This window comes from Oryctolagus cuniculus, chromosome 15 (genome assembly GCF_964237555.1).
Source record: "Oryctolagus cuniculus chromosome 15, mOryCun1.1, whole genome shotgun sequence".
Taxonomy (NCBI): Eukaryota; Metazoa; Chordata; class Mammalia; order Lagomorpha; family Leporidae; genus Oryctolagus; species Oryctolagus cuniculus.
Window position 1 is genome coordinate 9,012,595 of NC_091446.1, and position 16,527 is coordinate 9,029,121.

General features: G+C 49.4%; 1 protein-coding gene across 19 annotated transcripts in view; it reads left to right on the top strand.

Annotated features, from left to right (window-relative positions):
- The first annotated feature begins 8,132 nt into the window (after positions 1-8,132).
- The window catches only part of ATE1 (arginyltransferase 1), a 182,962-nt gene continuing 174,567 nt past the window's right edge, over positions 8,133-16,527 (top strand). For 6 of the 19 annotated variants that reach the window (XM_017348619.3, XM_051824248.2, XM_017348618.3 and 3 more), the window contains exons 1-3: positions 8,876-9,051; positions 11,426-11,489; positions 14,667-14,729. In XM_017348619.3, coding sequence (XP_017204108.1) covers positions 8,946-9,051; positions 11,426-11,489; positions 14,667-14,729 — 233 coding nt within the window. In that variant the 5' untranslated portion in view covers positions 8,876-8,945. Of the gene's footprint in view, positions 8,550-8,873; positions 9,052-11,425; positions 11,490-14,666; positions 14,730-16,527 lie in introns of those variants that run through there. The other 13 variants (XM_070057113.1, XM_051824254.2, XM_008270609.4 and 10 more) reach the window with 12 other exon arrangements.

The following is a 16,527-nucleotide window of genomic DNA, read 5'->3' on the forward strand; positions in this document are numbered from 1 at the left end:
ACTTGTTTGTTCCTTAACAGTATCTTTTGCAGAGAGTATTTCTCATTTTAGTGAAGTACAACATACTGATTTTTTTTTCTTTCATAGATCATGCTTTTGGTGTTATTATCTAAAAAGTCATTGCTAAACCCAAGGCCACATCCATTTTTTATTTTTTTAAATATTTATTTTTTAGAGATAGAGAGAGGTCTTCCATCTGCTGGTTCATTCCTCAAATGGCCACAATGGCCACAGCTGAGCCAATCTGAAGCCAGGAGTCAGGAGCTTCTTCTGGGTCTCCCATGTGGGTGCAGGGGCCCAAGGACTTGGGCCATCTTCTACTGCTTCTACATCTTCTACTGCTTTCCCAGGCGCATTAGCAGGAAGCTGGATCAGAAGCGGAGCAGCTGGGACTCGAACCAGTGCCCATATGGGATGACAGTGCTGCAGGCTGGGGCCATCCATTTTTTTCTTATGTTACCTCCTTCGTTTTACATTTCTCAGTTTAGAGTTAAAATTGCCTGTGAAGGAAGATAATTTCTTCCTTCCTAATCTATATTTTAAAATTTTCTTTTCTTATTATGTTAGCTCAGACTTCCAGACTGATGGAAGTTATCCTTGCCTGTTCCTGATCTTGGGGAAAACCACTTAGTTTCTCAAGATTAAATATGGTAGCCATAGATTTCTTATAGATGTTCTTTATCAAGTTGAGGAAGTTTTCTTCTATTTCTACCTGAGTTTTTGTAATGAATTATTATTGGATTTTCTCAAATGCTTTTTTCTCTATCAATGTATTCATAGGATTTGTTTTCTTTAGTCTATTATGAGAGATTATGTCAATTCTCTAATATTGAACTATCCTTTTACGCTTGGGATAAATCCTATGAGGTGGTGGTATATTTTTTTCTCTTTTATTATTATTTTTTTATTTTATTTTATTTTATTTTTTTGACAGGCAGAGTGGACAGTGAGAGAGAGAGATCAAGGTCTTCCTTTTGCCGTTGGTTCACCCTCCAGTGGCCACCGCGGCCGGCACACTGCGGCCGGTGCACCACGCTGATCTGAAGGCAGGAGCCAGGTGCTTCTCCTGGTCTCCCATGGGGTGCAGGGCCCAAGTACTTGGGCCATCCTCCACTGCACTCCTGGGCCACAGCAGAGAGCTGGCCTGGAAGAGGGGCAACCAGGACAGAATCCAGCGCCCCAACCGGGACTAGAACCCGGTGTGCTGGCGCCGCAAGGCAGAGGATTAGCTTAGTGAGCCACGGTGCCGGCTGGTATATTTCTTTTTGTTACATAATTGCATTCATTTACTAATATATTTTTATATATATTTTTTTTAAATTCCAAAGGCAGAGAGAGAGACAGTGAGAGAAAGGTGTCTTCCATCGACTGGTTCACTCCCCAGCTGCCTGCCACAGCCAAGACCGGACCAGGCCAAAGCCAGGAGCCTGGAACTCTGTCAGGGCCTCCCACATGGGTGGCAAAGACTCAAGTACTTGAGCCATTATCTGCTGTCTGCCAGTGTGCACATCAGCAGGAGACTGGATCTGAAGTGGAGTAGCCATGACTCAAACCAGAACTCCATTGTGGGATGCAGGCGTCTTTTTTTTTTTTTTTTTTTTTTGACAGGCAGAGTTAGTGAGAGAGAGAGAGACAGAGAGAAAGGTCTTCCTTTTCCATTGGTTCCCCCCTCCAATGGCCGTCACGGCCAGTGCGCTGCGCCAATCCGAAGCCAGGAGCCAGGTGCTTCCTCCTAGTCTCCCATGCGGGTGCAGGGCCCAAGCACTTGGGCCATCCTCCACTGCCTTCCTGGGCCACAGCAGAGAGCTGGACTGGAAGAGGAGCAACCGGGACTCGAACCTGGAGCCCATATGGGATGCTGGCACCGCAGGTGGAGGATTAGCCTAGTGGGCTGCGGAGCCGGCAGGATGCAGGTGTAAGTGGTGGCTAAACTCTCTACCATAAAGACCTGCCCCTCAGTTTACCAATATTTTGTTGAAGATTTTTGCATCTATAAGACTTAGTTTTCCTGTAATGAGTTTGGTTTTATTATTAAGGTAATACTGGCCTCAAAGAATTAGTTCTGTTTTATGGAAAATGCTGTACAGAATTGGTATAACTTGTCCCTTAAATGTTTGGTATAGTTTCCCAGGGAGCTTATGTATGTCTGATGCTTCTGTTTTCAAACTTCATTCATTACTGACTGAATTTCTTTAGTAATTTCTTTATATTCAGACAATTTTTTTCTTATGTGATTTGTAGATGGTATCCTTCCAGGAATTGATCCATTTCCTGTAGGATTAGAGTTGTTCATAATACTCCCTTACTGTCCTTTTACTATCCATAGGATGCTGACTTTGGATTTTTTTTTTTTTAAAGATTTATCTTCTTTATTTAAAAGGTAGAGTTACAGAGAGAGAGAGAGACAGATAGTGAGGTCTTCCATCTGCTGTTTCCTTCCCCAAATGGTGACAATGGCCAGGTCTGGACCAGGCTGAAGCCAGGAGCCAGGAGCTTCTTCTGGGTTTACCACAGGCATGCAGGGTCCCAAGGACTTGGGTCATCCTCCACTGCTTTCCCAGGTGAAGTAGCAGGGAGCCAAATCGAAAGTGGAGCAGCCAGGGTTTGAACCGGTGGCCATATGGGATGCCAGCCTTGCAGGCAGTGGCTTCACCTGTTGTGCCACACAGCACCTGCCCCAAAATTCATCGTTTCTAAGACAGGTTCACTCTGGATTTGTTGGGTCCCAGCAATCCTGAGGTTATGGAATGTCACACTCAGGCTCCCTTCTGCTCTGGATTCTTTCCTGATGGCTTGAGGGTGGGGGAGGGGTGAAGCAGCAGGACGTGGTAGGTGACCTTGCTGTGGGACCATCACTGGTCTGCAGCAGCCCCTGATGACTGCTCAGGCCTGGTTTCCTTCTTTTCCTCCTTCCTCAGCCATTGCTTTGCTGTCGTGTGGCTGTGTGGGTGCCTGGTCGTGTCTGCACGTCCGCTCTGCCCCTCCCGTGCACCCCAGGGATGCAGATGAGACGCTGGGTCTCTGTTCTCTGAGCTGCCAGCACTTCCTACAGTTTCTCTGCAGAGCCAGAGCTCGGGAAGGTCTGTTGCAGGAATGACACTGTCCCAGTCTAAAGGGCACGGTGATTTCCAGGAACTTAGGCTTGGTTCTCCCATAAAGTGGCCAAGGAGAGTCCAGGTGTTCCCGCAGTGCCTGTGCCAGTTGAGAATGGACTTGGCTGAAATTCCTGGAAAACCATAAATGACTAACAGTGGCTTAAAGAGCGATTTGCTTTCCTCTGTTAGCGCTGTCTGAGGGAGGCAACGATGGCTTTGCTGTAGTAGCTTAAGGTACAGGCAAGTTCTCTGAGACCCTCAGGGTCTTTCCTGGTGCTTGTGCCTATTGGTCACAGAATGGCCTCTGGAACTCCAGACATCACATCTGCTTTCAAAGCAGGAGGAAGAGGAGAGGGAGAGGTCAGCATCACAATTTTGATGCATTTGGATTTAATTTGTTCTTTTTCTAGTTTCCCAAAGTGGGAGCTTTGATTGTTGACTTAAGACTTTTTTTTCTGACATACCATAAATACTATAAATTTCCCTGTAAACACTGCTTTTTGTTGTATCCCACAAATTTTAAGTTGTGTTTTTTTTTTCATTTAGTTCAATAATTCCTAAATTTCTTGAGACTTCTTTGACCTGTTATTTAGAGGTGTGTCATTTAATCTCTGATTATTTTGGAATTTTCCAACTATGCTTGTTATTGATTTCTAGTTTAAATGTATAGTGGTCTGAGAGCAAACAGATTATGGCCTCTTGGGTTTTTATTTTTTTACAGGCAGAGTGGACAGTGAGAGGGAGAGACAGAGAGATAAAGGTCCTCCTTTACCGTTGGTTCACCCGCCAATGGCCGCTGCAGCCGGTGCACCGTGCTGATCTGGAGCCAGGAGCCAAGTGCCTCTCCTGGTCTCCCATGGGGTGCAGGGCCCAAGCACCTGGGCCATCCTCCACTGCACTCCCGGGCCACAGCAGAGAGCTGGCCTGGAAGAGGAGCAACCGGGACAGAATCCGGCGCCCCGACCGGGACTAGAACCCAGTGTGCTGGCGCCGCAAGGCAGAGGATTAGCCTACTGAGCGGCAGCGCCGGCTGCCTGTTAAGGCTTTTTTTTTTTTTTTTTTTTTTTATAGCCCAGGAAGTGGTCTTTTTTGGTGATTAGTGTGATCTTGAGAAGAATGTGTACTCTGCTGTTGTCAGATGAAGAATTCTAGAGATGTCAGTTAGCCCCAGCTGGTTGATTGTGCTGTTGGAGTAAACTGGGTTCTTACTGATCCTCCTCCTGCTGGACTTGACAATGTCTGATAGAGGGGTAGTGCAGTCTCCTCTATAATACTGGATTCATCAATTTCTCCCTGCAGTTCTATTAGTTTTTGCCTGATAAATGTTGCCACTCTGCTGTTAGGTGTATATATATGAAAGACTGTTTCCCTGGAGAACTAACCTCTTTATTACTGTGTGATGTCACTCTTTATCCCTAATTGTCTTGTTATCAAGTATTTACTTGGAAATTACTAGAGCTACTGTATGTTTCTTTGATTATGGTTAGCATGGTATATCTTTCATCCATTTATTTTGAATCTTTTTAAATTTGAGGTCAGTTTCTTGTACATAATGTATACATTGGTCTTTTTAAACATCTATGCTGATAGTCTCTGTCTTCGAACTGGTGTGCTGAGACCACTGATGTATAAAGTGATGACTGACCGCTATCATCACTGTCACTGCTTTCTATTTGTTGGTCTTACTCTTTTTTCTGGTCTGCCACTCTTTCAACCTTCTCTTGTTTTAGTAAGCATTCAATATGATCTCATTTTTCTTCCTGTTTTAGCATATCAACTATTCAATTTATATTCAGACCATTTTTTTCTTAGGTGATTTGTAGATGGTATCCTTCCAGGATTTAATTTTTTAAATTTTAAAATTAAAAAAAAAATGGTTGCCCTTGAATTTACCATATACATTTACAACTAATCCAAGTTCTCTTTCATACAACACTACACCATTTCATAGTTCATGCCTTGGAAGAATATTCCCAGTCCTTAAAACACTGCTGGCACTCATTTCTATAAGCTATAATCACCAAATAAAATTGCTGTAATTTTGAATCAATTGTTACCCATTCAATTAAGGTGGTCTTTGTTTGTTTTTTGAAACAGAATGAGAGAGAAGTGGGGAGGCAGGCCAGCATCGCATTTAGGTGCTGGTTTGAGGCCCAGCTGCTCCACTTCTGATCTCTCTCTGCTATGGCCTGGGAAAGAAAGCAATAGAAGATGGCCTAAGTGCTTGGGCTCCTGCACCCACCTGAGACACAGAGGAAGCTCCTGGCTCCTGGCTTGGGATCAGCAAAGCTCTCGCTGTTGCGGAAACTGGGGAGTGAACTAGCGGCAGATGGAAGACTCTCTCTCTGCCTCTCCTTCTCTCTGTGTAACTCTGACTTTCAAATAAATAAATAAATCTTTGAGAGAGAGAGAGAGAGAGAGAGAGAGAGAGAGAGAGAGAGAGAGAGAATCTTCCATTCATTGGTTCACTCCCCAACTGGCCATGATGGTCGGTACTGGGCCAGGCTGAAGCCAGCAGCCAGGAACTCATCTGGGTCTCCTACGTGGCTCCAGGGTTCCAAGCATTTGGGATATCTTCTGCTGCCTTAGGCACATTAGCAAGGAGCTGGATAGGAAGTAGAGCAGCTGGGAGTTGAACCAGAGCTCTTATATTGGATCTGGAGTCACAGGTGGCAGCTTCACCATTGTACAACACTGGTCGTAGATGAAGATTTTCTTAAAAATTATTTTATTTCCACTTGTTCCTTCCTTCTCTAGTGTTGTTTCCTCTTTTATGCAACTCCAAATTTCTGACCTATATTATTTTCCTTCTTTCTGAGGATTTCTTTAACATTTCTTGTGAAGCAGGTCTACTAGCAACAAATTCCTTTCATTTTGTCTGAGAAAGTCTTTCTCGTTCATTTTTCAAGAATAATTTTTTTTTGGTGACAGAATTTTAGTTTTTTAACATGTTTTTCTCTCAGCACTTTATGTATTTTAATCTTTTTTAAAAAGGATTTATTTGTTTAATTGAAAGAGTTACACACAGAGAGGAGAGGCAAAGAGAGAGGTCTCCCAACTGCTGGTTCACTCCCCACTTGACCGCAATGGCTGGAGCTGTGCTGATCCAAAGCCAGGAGCCAGGAGCTTCCTCTGGGTCTTCCCATGCAGGTACAGGGGCCCAAGGCCTTGGACCATCTTCCACTGCTTTCCCAGGCCATGGCAGAGAGCTGGATCAGAAGTGGAGCAGCCAGACTTGAACTGGCCCCCATATGGAATGCTTGGCACTGTAGGTGGCGGCTTCACCTGCTACGCCACAGCGCCGGCCCTGAAGCCCTGGAGTGCTGCACAGTCTAGGGGCACCCTAGGACTTCGTGCACGCTGCATGGCCATCTCTTAGGTTCTTTTCCATTGTGTGCGGCACAAACAATACTTAACAATGTCGAGTCACCAGGCCAAGAGACGTCTTCAACTTAGCTAGACGCATAGCCAACAGCAGATGTGGTAGTCATGTCAAGCCTCTGCTAATGCAGGCCCTGGGAGGCAGTGTGACGGCTCAGGGGGTTCCTGCCACTCACAGCAGGCAGAGTTCCCAGATGCCAGCTTCAGACCTAGGGAGCCCCAAGCCACTCTGGGTATCTGCAAGGGAACCTATGGATCCCAGCCCGCTCTGTCTCCCTACCCTCCCCCACATACTCCAAAGTCTATTTCTCTTGAGTTTCATGATTTCACTTTTTACACATTGCAAAAAATATAATCCCCTTACTGCTGACTAGAAAAACTAAGAGGACAGCCAGGCTTAAATTACCTGGGCACACATTAGGAAAGGTTAAGGAGGGGGCTGCACGCTTGACCCGCGAGGCCCACGCACCGCTGGGATGGTGGGGCCATGACGTTCTTCGGCAAGAAGCACCGGAGATGAGTTTCATGTGTCTGCTTTATTAACGACCACGCACACCTTTAAAAGGGCAGGCAGGAGGGGCATAACTAATTCAGGGCAACACTAATTCTGTACGATAGAACCAATATTGGCGTCACTGTGCTTCTCCAATCAGATTGAAGGTCACATAGCTCAGGTAGCTTTCCAGGTGGTCCTAATGGGCCTGGGCCACACCCAGGAGCTGTTTACCTGACTGGCAATTACAGGGCCCTTTAACTGGGAGGGGGGAGTGCCTGGGGCTCCCACTGCCTGCCAGCAGTCAGGTTGTGGGGTCCCTCCCAGGGGGCACGGTGCGCCATGCCCCCTCAACCTTCTGCACGGGCAGGGCAGGTACAGGATCACCCACAGGTGGCCACCTGCATGCTACACAGGGGCCAGTTTGAGTCCTTGCCACCCACGCGGGAGCCCCAGATGAAGCCTCTGGCTCCTGACTGGCCCAGCTCTGGCCATCTGGGGAGCAAACCAGCAGAAGGAAGATTTCTGAGCCTTTCTCTCTTCTTTCACTTTTAATGATCTATTTTTTATTTATTTATTTTTTGACAGGCAGAGTGGACAATGAGAGACAGAGAGAAAGGTCTTCCTTTTGCCGTTGGTTCACCCCCTATGGCCGTTGTGGCCGGCGCACCGCGCTGATATGAAGGCAGGAGCCAGGTGCTTCTCCTGGTCTCCCATGGGGTGCAGGGCCCAAGCACTTGGGCCATCCTCCACTGCACTCCCAGGCCACTGCAGAGAGCTGGACTGAAGAGGGGCAACCGGGACTAGAACCCGGCGCCACAGGTGGTGCATTAACCAAGTGAGCCACGGTGCCGGCCTCTCAAATAAATAAAATCTTAAAAAAAAAAAAAAAAAACAAACAGTGGCAGCACATTGGAGACCCATGGCCTATACAAATGTCTTGTTTAACCCAGAGAATTATAAAAAATTTATCTTAACTAAATATTTTCACATTCCAAAACAACCCGGATTCCCTCTCTGGCACCGGGCATACAGCGGCTCAAGGCTGCAATGGTTCTGACAGCGGTTTCCTTTAAAAACGCCCAGAGCCCTCACCAGTCAGACCGGCTGCGCCTGCACCTGTTACCCACGGGTATTAAGCGAGTGCTGGCTCGTCGGTTACCCGCAAGGTGGTCTGCGGAGACCCGAACGCAAGGCTCGGCCCATTCACAGCCTGCGCGTCTCGGCGGTCTCATCCGCGACATGGGGCCGCGGCCGCACGGCCCTGGGCAGGCTGGCCGCGACGCCGGCTCGGGGCGCGACTGCGGCCCTCCCGCTCGCGTCGGCAGCGGCGGGACCCCCGGCCGGCCTCGCCTGCTCCCGCTCGCGCCCGCAGCGGCGGGGACCCCCGGCCGGCCTCGCCTGCGCCCTCCCCGCCGCCGGCCCCCGCTCCCGGCCCAGGTCGGCCCCGGGCGCCGAGAGGCGTGGCCGGCCCGCGCGGCACCTCGCGGCGGCCATGGCCTCGCTGGTGGAGTACAAGGGCCTCAAGGCCGGCTACCATTGCGGCTACTGCGACTCCGAGGAGGGCAAGGTGTCCTGCGGTGAGTGTCCCCGGCGGCGCGGCCGTCTCGCGCCCCTGGCCCGCAGGCGTCCGCCGCGGCCTCGGCCGGCCCGGCCCGAAGAACGAGCGGACGCCGCGGCCCGCTCCCGCGCCCCTGTCCAAGTCGCCTGTGCCGGGCCCGGTCCCCTTCCCGCTCCCTCGCTCCGTCTCACCCTCACGGACGGCGACGGGGAAGAAACGGAAATCGCGGGCGGCTGCCCTCGCTCAAGATGGCGCGAGCGGCGTCAGCGGCGAGCGACGCCGGGCCGAGCCGGGCCCGCGGGCGCCGAGCGGCTTCGCGCGAGCCTTGGGGGCCTCCCGCGTGGCGCGCTGCATTGTGGGCTGGCGGCGGCGGCGGCGGGGAGCCCGGCGGCCGGGCGTCTGCGGGGCCGGGGCCATGGCCGCCTGGGCTGCGGTGTCGCCCAGCGTCGTGGAGTATTTCGAGGGCGAGGACTTCTACCGCTGCGGCTATTGCAAGAACGAGTCGGGCAGTCGCTCCCATGGTGAGCGCGCCGGGCTGGCGGGCGTGGGAGGCCGATCGTCGCGGCGCCGCGGCCCGGGCGGACCCGCTAGAGGGGTCCGGGGCGCCCGCCCGGCGTTCCGCGTTCCGCTCGCGTGTGACTCTGCCGCTTGTTCCTCAGGAGCGCCCTGCGTGGCTGGGGCCCCGGCGGTTAAAGGCCGGCCGGGGTCCGCGGGGGTCTTTGCCCGAGGCGCGCGTGGCGCGGGCGTGTGGTGCGCGCAGCTGGGCGCAGCCGGCCGCACAGCTGCGCCTCCGGGACCCCGGAGCTGCAGCCCGGCGCACGTCTGCCCTGCTCCGTTTGTCCTGGTTGCCAGGGACCCCAGCGCCAAAGGCAGGGCCAGCCCACGGTTTTGTGTTCTTTGGGGGACAGTTTATGTTTCGCGTTAATTTCCTGCTGTGTCATGCGGATATAAAGGCTGAGACCTATTGTTTTTGTAAACTTTCTCTTGTCTCTTGAGAGTTTATTTGAAAGGCAGAGTGACCGGGCTTCCATCCGCTGGTTCACTCCCCAGATGGTCGCGACAGGCAGGGCCGGGCCAGGACCAAACCAGGAGCCCGGGGCTCCTTCCAGGCCTCCCGCGTGGGTGCAGGGGTCCCAAGGACTCTGGTCATCCAGCCCTGCCTTCCCAGGCCATTAGCAGGGAGCGGGGTTGGAAGTGGAGCAGCGGGGAATACCAGCTGGTGCCCATATGGGATGTAGGCGCTGCAGGTGGGGCTTTAACCCTCTGGGCTACAGCACCGACCCCCAAAACAAATACTTTTTAAAATTAATTTATTTGAAAGGCAAAGTCAGAGAGGCAGAGGCAGAAGGATAGAGATCATGCGTCTGCTGGTTCCCTCCCCGAATGGCCGCAAGGGCTGGAACTGGGCCAAACGGAAGCCAGGAGCCGGAAGCTTCCTTAGGTCTCCCATGCAGGGGCCCAAGCATTTGGGCCATCCTCTACTGCTTTCCCAGGCTCATTAGCAGAGAGCTGGATCAGAAGTGGAGCAGCCGGGACTGCAACTGGTGCCAGTATGGGGTGCTGGCGTTACAGGTGGCTGCTTTACCGGCTATGCCACAGCACTGGCAACTTCAAAAATAAATCTGAAATAAAAAAAGTGTTAGGCACTTGCTGTGAGCGTGCATCTGAGTGGACAAACATCCTTCAGTTGCAGGAGTAGTTACCCAGATGGGCTAAGCAGAAAAACGTTTACAGGTAGGGTTAGATAGAGAAAACGAACAGGATGCAAGTGGCGTGATGGACGTGATTGCAGTTCCAAGAGGAGAAGCCCCAGAAGCACACCAGGTAGTGGCAGTGCTTGCAAACCAATGCAGGTTCCTTCCATTTCCCTTGCAGAGTATTTGTACAGATTCATGTCATTTAAAAAAAGATTTATTTATTTGAAGGCAGAGTTACAGAGAGGCAGAGGAAGAGAGAGAAAGGGTGAGGTCTTCCATCTGCTGGTTTACTCCCCAACTGGCTGCAATGGCTGGAGCTGTGCCTATCCGAAGCCAGGAGCCAGGAGCTTCCTCAGGCGCTCTCATGTGGGTGCAGGAACCCTAAGACTTGGGCCATCTTTTACTGCTTTCCGAGGCCACAGCAGAGAGCTGGCTCAGAAGTGAAGCAGCCAGGTGCCAAACTGGCGCCCATACGGGATGCCTGCACTGCAGGCGGCAGCTTTACCCGCTATGCCAGAGTGCCGGCCTCTCCTGTCATTTTTAATTCTAATTTTAATTGTCAAAGTCTTTAGAACATGCGTTTATGGGTGAGTGGGCCTTGTTAAATCCATTGGGGATATTATTAAAGTTCGGAGGTGTGGTGCCTTCCGATTGTGGTGAGGATCTAAATCTGTGATGTCACGGAGACTACTGACAGTTGACTTTAATCTTCAGGTAAACGTAACTGGTTTCAGGAGTGGGTGTGTCTAACAGTTAAATGCCTGCATCCTCACCCGGATTCCTTGCTTTGATTCTTAGCTTTGGCTCCTGATCTCAGCTGCTGCCAGTGCAGACCTGGGAGGCAGTGGTGATGGCTCAGGTTGTCGGGTTTCTGCTGCCCAAGTGGGAGACCTGGGTTGCATTGCTGGCTTGGCCTTTGCAGGCATTTGGGGAGTGAACCAGCAGATGAGAGCGCTCTCTGTGCCTATCAAATTTTAAAGAAGTAGTCACTTTAACATATTGGAATTTTAAATTGTGTTTTTCACTTGTGTGTTATTAGGTCAGGTTAACAAGAATGAAGTGTGTACAATATTTTCACTTTTTTCCGGGGTGAATGTTACAGGATTTTTACCTAAATATTCGTATGTTTAAGGTGATGCTGGAGTTTAAAGGAGGAGGTCTGTCCTGTGACTGACACCGTGCTTGTTTTCTTTTCCAGGCATGTGGGCGCACTCCCTGACCGTGCGGGACTACCAGGACCTCATCGACCGAGGCTGGCGGAGGTAAAGCTGCTTCCGCGGGCCGCGGCCCGCCGTGCCTGCTGGGCTGCGGCTCCCTGCGAGACGTGGCTTGTCTTTGACGTTCTGTTGTTGGAATGAGGATTCACATTTTTGTTACAGTCCTTTGTGTAGTGATTTTGTTCTCTTTTAAAAAGTATTTGTGAGGAAAGCTTCAGTTATAGAGCGAGGCGGAGAGTATTATACCAAGCCTCACTCACGTGTCCCTGGCTTCAGTAGTCGCTCAGTCTGCCAGTCCTCACTCCGCTCCCACAGTGCTTTGCAGCAGGTCTCATCTGTAGACTGCTGTTACGGGTCTCATCTCGGCATACCTATAGAAGAGAGTCTGTAAGAGAGAAGGCGTTTCCTTCTTAACGTATTCAAAATGCCCCATCATAACTAAGAAAATTAGTTCTTTGATGGTACTTATTATCCAGTTTCATTTGGATCTTTGGGTTGCCTCAAAGACATTTCTTTTTCTGTTTAGACAGTTTTATTTGAATCAGGATTCCAGATTCCACACATTGCCTTTGTTTTTGGGTGAGGTTTTTACAGAGATGATTTTAAATTAACTCTTGAAAAGATTATTTTTAAGATTTATTTATTTATTTGAGTTACACAGACAGAAGCAGAGGCAGAGAGAGAGAGAGAGGTGTCTTCCATCTACTGGCTCACTCCCCAGTTGGCTGCAACGGCCAGAGCTGCACCGATCCGAAGCCAGGAACCAGGTGCCTCCTTCTGGTCTCCCATGCGGGCGCAGGGCCCGCCTTCCCGGGCCACAGCAGAGAGCTGGACTGGAAGAGGAGCAACTGGGACTAGAATGCGGCACCCATATGGGATGCCGGCGCCGCAGGCGGAGGATTAGCCAAGTGAGCCACGGTGCTGGCCCCCGAGTTTTTTTCAAATTTTTTTTTTTTTTTTAAGATTTACCTATTTATTTGAAAGGCAGAGTTACACAGAGAGAGAAGGAGAGGCAGAGAGAGAGAGAGAGATTCTCCATCTGCTGGTTCACTCTCCAGATGGCCGCAAAAGCCGGAGCTGCGCCGATCTGGAGCCAGGTGCTTCCTCCAGATCTTCCCACGTGGGTGCAGGGGCTCAAGGACTTGGGCCATCTTCTGCTTTCCCAGGCCATAGCAGAGAGCTGGATTAGAAGTGGAGCAGCCGGGTCTCGAATTGGTGCCCATATGGGATGCTGGCACTACAGGCGGCGGCTTTACCCACTACGCCACAGTGCCGGCCCCAGGTAAAGTTTCTTAACAGAAGCAGCGTTAGATACTCCATGCTATTATTCAGAGATAAAGGAGGGGCTGGTGTGGTGTAGCAGGTAAAGCCACAGTCTGCATTGTTGGCATTCCATATGGGCACTGGTTTCTGTCTTGATTGCTCCACTTCCCATCCAGCTTTCTGCTAATGGCCTGGGAAAAGTAGTGGAAGATGGGCCAAGTATTTGGGCCCTTGACACTCGCATGGGAGACCCAGATGAAGCTCCTGGCTCCTACCTTCGGCCTGGCCCAGCCCTGGCCATGTGGCTATTTGAGGAGTGAAGCAGCTGATGGAAGATCTTTCTCCTGCTGTCTCTATCCCCCTGTCTCTGCAGTTCTTTCAAATAAATAAAGAGATCTTAAAAAATGACAAAGGATTGAGTGCACCAATTGGAAAATCATAATTTTCTTTAATAAGGATGCTCAACCAGGTAGATGTAGGTCAGATTTTTTAAAGATTTATTTATTTATTTATTTGAAAGTTGGAGTTACACAGAGAAGGAGAGGCAGAGAGAGGTATTCCATCTACTAGTTCACTCCCTAATTGGCCACAATGGCCGGAGCTGTGCTGATCTGAAGCCAGGAGCTTCTTCTGGGTCTCCCATGTGGGTGCTTTCCCAGGCCATAGCAGAGAGCTGGATCCGAAGTGGAGCAGCTGGGAACTAGAACCAGTGCCCTTATGGAATGCTGGCATTGCGGGCGGTGGCTTTATGTACTGTGGCACAGCGCTGGTCCCTAGTTTGTTTTCTTTAAGATTTTATTTATTTATTTGAAAGGAAAGCTGCAGATAGAAAGGGAGAGACAGAGAGAAAGGGCTTCTGTCTGCTAGTTACTCCCCAAATAGTCTCAACAGCCGGAGCTGGGCGGATCCAAAGCTAGGAGCCAGTAGTTTCTTCCGGGTTTCCCACATGGGTGTAGTAGCCCAAGCAGTCGGGCCATCTTCCATCGCTTTCCCAGGCCATAAGCAGAGAGCTAGGTCAGAAGAGGAGCAGCTGGGACACGAACCAGCGCCCATAGGTGATGTGGGTGCTGCAGGTAGCGGTTTGGCCTATGCGCCACAGTGCTGGCCCATGGGTCCGATGCGGAAAGATTTTGTTTGCCTGGATGAACTGTTCTTCCCTGGAGGCAGAAGGGAGCTGTTGGAGGATTTCACGTGAGATTGATTGTTGGGATTTGCTTTGGGAGAGTGTTGAGGTGGCAGCTAGGAAGGCGAGTTCCAGAGGTGGTTGCACTGTGCAGAGGTGAGGTGAGGAGGAGTGGCGTCTCGGTGGCAATGGCAGTGGAGAGGGGCGGGCAAATTTAAGGTGGTTTTTAAGACGCGGAGCATTTGCTAATGGATATGGAGGTGAATGAAAAGAATCGTCTAGTGACTCAGGTGTCTGGCTTGAGAACTTGATGTAAGTTTGTGGCATTAACTGCAGTCTGGAAACCGTGGAAAGGTTGGTGATGGCTATTTGTGCTGGTGCGTGTGGAACACCCAAGTGGGTGTCCCAGGCAGCAGCAGGTGCCAGTCCCTCAGCAGCACGGGCAGTTTTCTGTCCCTCAGCAGCAGGTGCCAGTCCCTCAGCAGCAGGTGCCAGTCCCTCAGCAGCACGGGCAGTTTTCTGTCCCTGAGCTTGTCGTGTCGGGGGTCGTGGCAGGTCAGGGAGTGGAAGGCTTGCAGATCTGATGAGAACATGGTTCAGAGGATTAACCCTGGGGTTCACATGGAAGGGTTTAGGAGAGAAAAGACTGGTTTCTGGTCCTTGATATACCCACTTGCAAGATTATTTAAATTAGGAAGAACAGTTAAACCAAAATACACTTTTGTGTTACTGGTTTTTATTTTTTTAACCCTTAATTAACTTAGTGCTCCTGTTCTAATTTATTTTGGTACATGTGAAAAATGTAAGAAATTAACCAACTATTTTTACAACTTTAGGAGTGGGAAATACGTGTATAAACCTGTCATGCATCAGACATGCTGTCCTCAGTACACAATAAGGTAAGAATTTCAGAACCAGGAGGAGGATCTAAAGCACCAAGAGTGTTCAGACATGTGTTAGTAGATTCCTAAGCTTTTTAAAGAACGTTAAACCTAATTAGGTATTCTTTATATTCATGTACAAATCAGTAGCTTTTAATACTGATTCTGATACAAATATGTGAAAAAAAAAACTTATTTAGCAATTCAGTGAGTAGATGCTGTGCAATACTGGTAGATATTCAAAGTACTTTCAGAAATCCGCGACAGCACTTAGCTGAGGACTTGCCACAGTCTGGTCTTCAAGCAGTGCTCAGTCCTGCCACAAAGTCAGATTTTCACACTTGGAAAGTTTTAACCCAGAAAGTCTATAATTTGACAAAGTATTTGCTTGATTTTTCATAATCTTTTAGACTTTCTATGTGCCCATTACTCTACCCTAACATAGGATTTTTCCCTTCTTTTCTGATTATAAAGGTCATCTTCATTTTAAATTTTTTTTGTTGGCAGAAGATGGGGGCAGTGCATTAACATTTTGCAGTATGTCTTGTCTTCCATTTTGATGTCTGTATGTGGCTGAAAAAGTGAACACGCTTGTATTCACGGTTCTGTTGGCCTTGTTGCTGTCTCCCTTAGTTGCTGTTAGCTTGCTTTTGAGCTGCAGACCGCTTCTGAGAACTTGATTACTGCTATAGTTCCACATTCATTATTTGAAAGGTAGAGTGAGGGAGAGGGCGGAGGGAGACAGACAGATGCACCATCCCCAGCTTCACCCCCCAGTGCCTGGTGGAAGCCAGGAGCCAAGAACTCCATCTTGATTTCCCACGAGGGTGGCAGGGACCCAAGTACTTTGGGGCCAGCATCTGCTACCTCCCAGGGTGTGCATTAGCAGGATGCTGGATTGGAATCAGAGGTGGGACTGGATCCCATACCCTCCTGATTGGGGTGCAGGTGTCCCAAGTAGCTGCTTACCCCTCTGTTCTACAAAACCCACCCCTATCCATTGTTTTTTAAGACATATAGACTACGAAAATGTTTTGCATATTTACTGAAAGTCCATGGACTCCTGATTAACAGCCTTTTCTCTTTAGGAAGCTGGACATGGGCTTGGCAGATAAGGAGGCCAGATGGCCTGTGGCTGGCCTGCAGTCTCATTTAATGCAGGGAGAGTGCCTCGGCCATCCCCTTGCAGGCGTCATGACTGGGAAGGCTGACGTCCTCAGCAGAGGACGGGGTCTTCAGAGGTCACTGTTGTGCACTTGGGGAAGCCCTCGTCAGCCTGAACCCTGAGGATCTTTCTGATTAGAACAGGCCGATTTCAATTTTTCTAAAAAGCACCTAGAATATGTTGGGCCATTTATGTAAAGCACTATTCTGGGTAGAGTCTTCATGAAGAGAGTTAATGTTACAAAACAGAGTGATTGTAAACTGTGGGTTTTGCATTTCATGCGGAAGCACATGTTTCCTGAATTGTTAACTCTTTACGCAACTTATTTATATATTTCAGTCTTTCTGAGTTATTTTCTTGTATTCTTGTAATTTTACTTGCTCACTACAGCAGTTACCTTGATAACTTTATGTTTAAGAAGAGAGGGGCTGCCTGATATGAGTGTAAATGGAGACTAACTTTGCTGTTAAGTCTTTTTTTTAAATTAAATTGTAAATGCTCATACTTTAAAACGTCTGATAGTTGGATAAAGCTCATTTGGAAGATAGGGGTCCCCCAGAGTCCCCCTTCCTACCCTGTTTCCCATTGGCAGTCACCCTCAAATCCTTTGATTGTTTCTGCTGGTTTTTCATCTCCCAGTCTGTAAGTAAC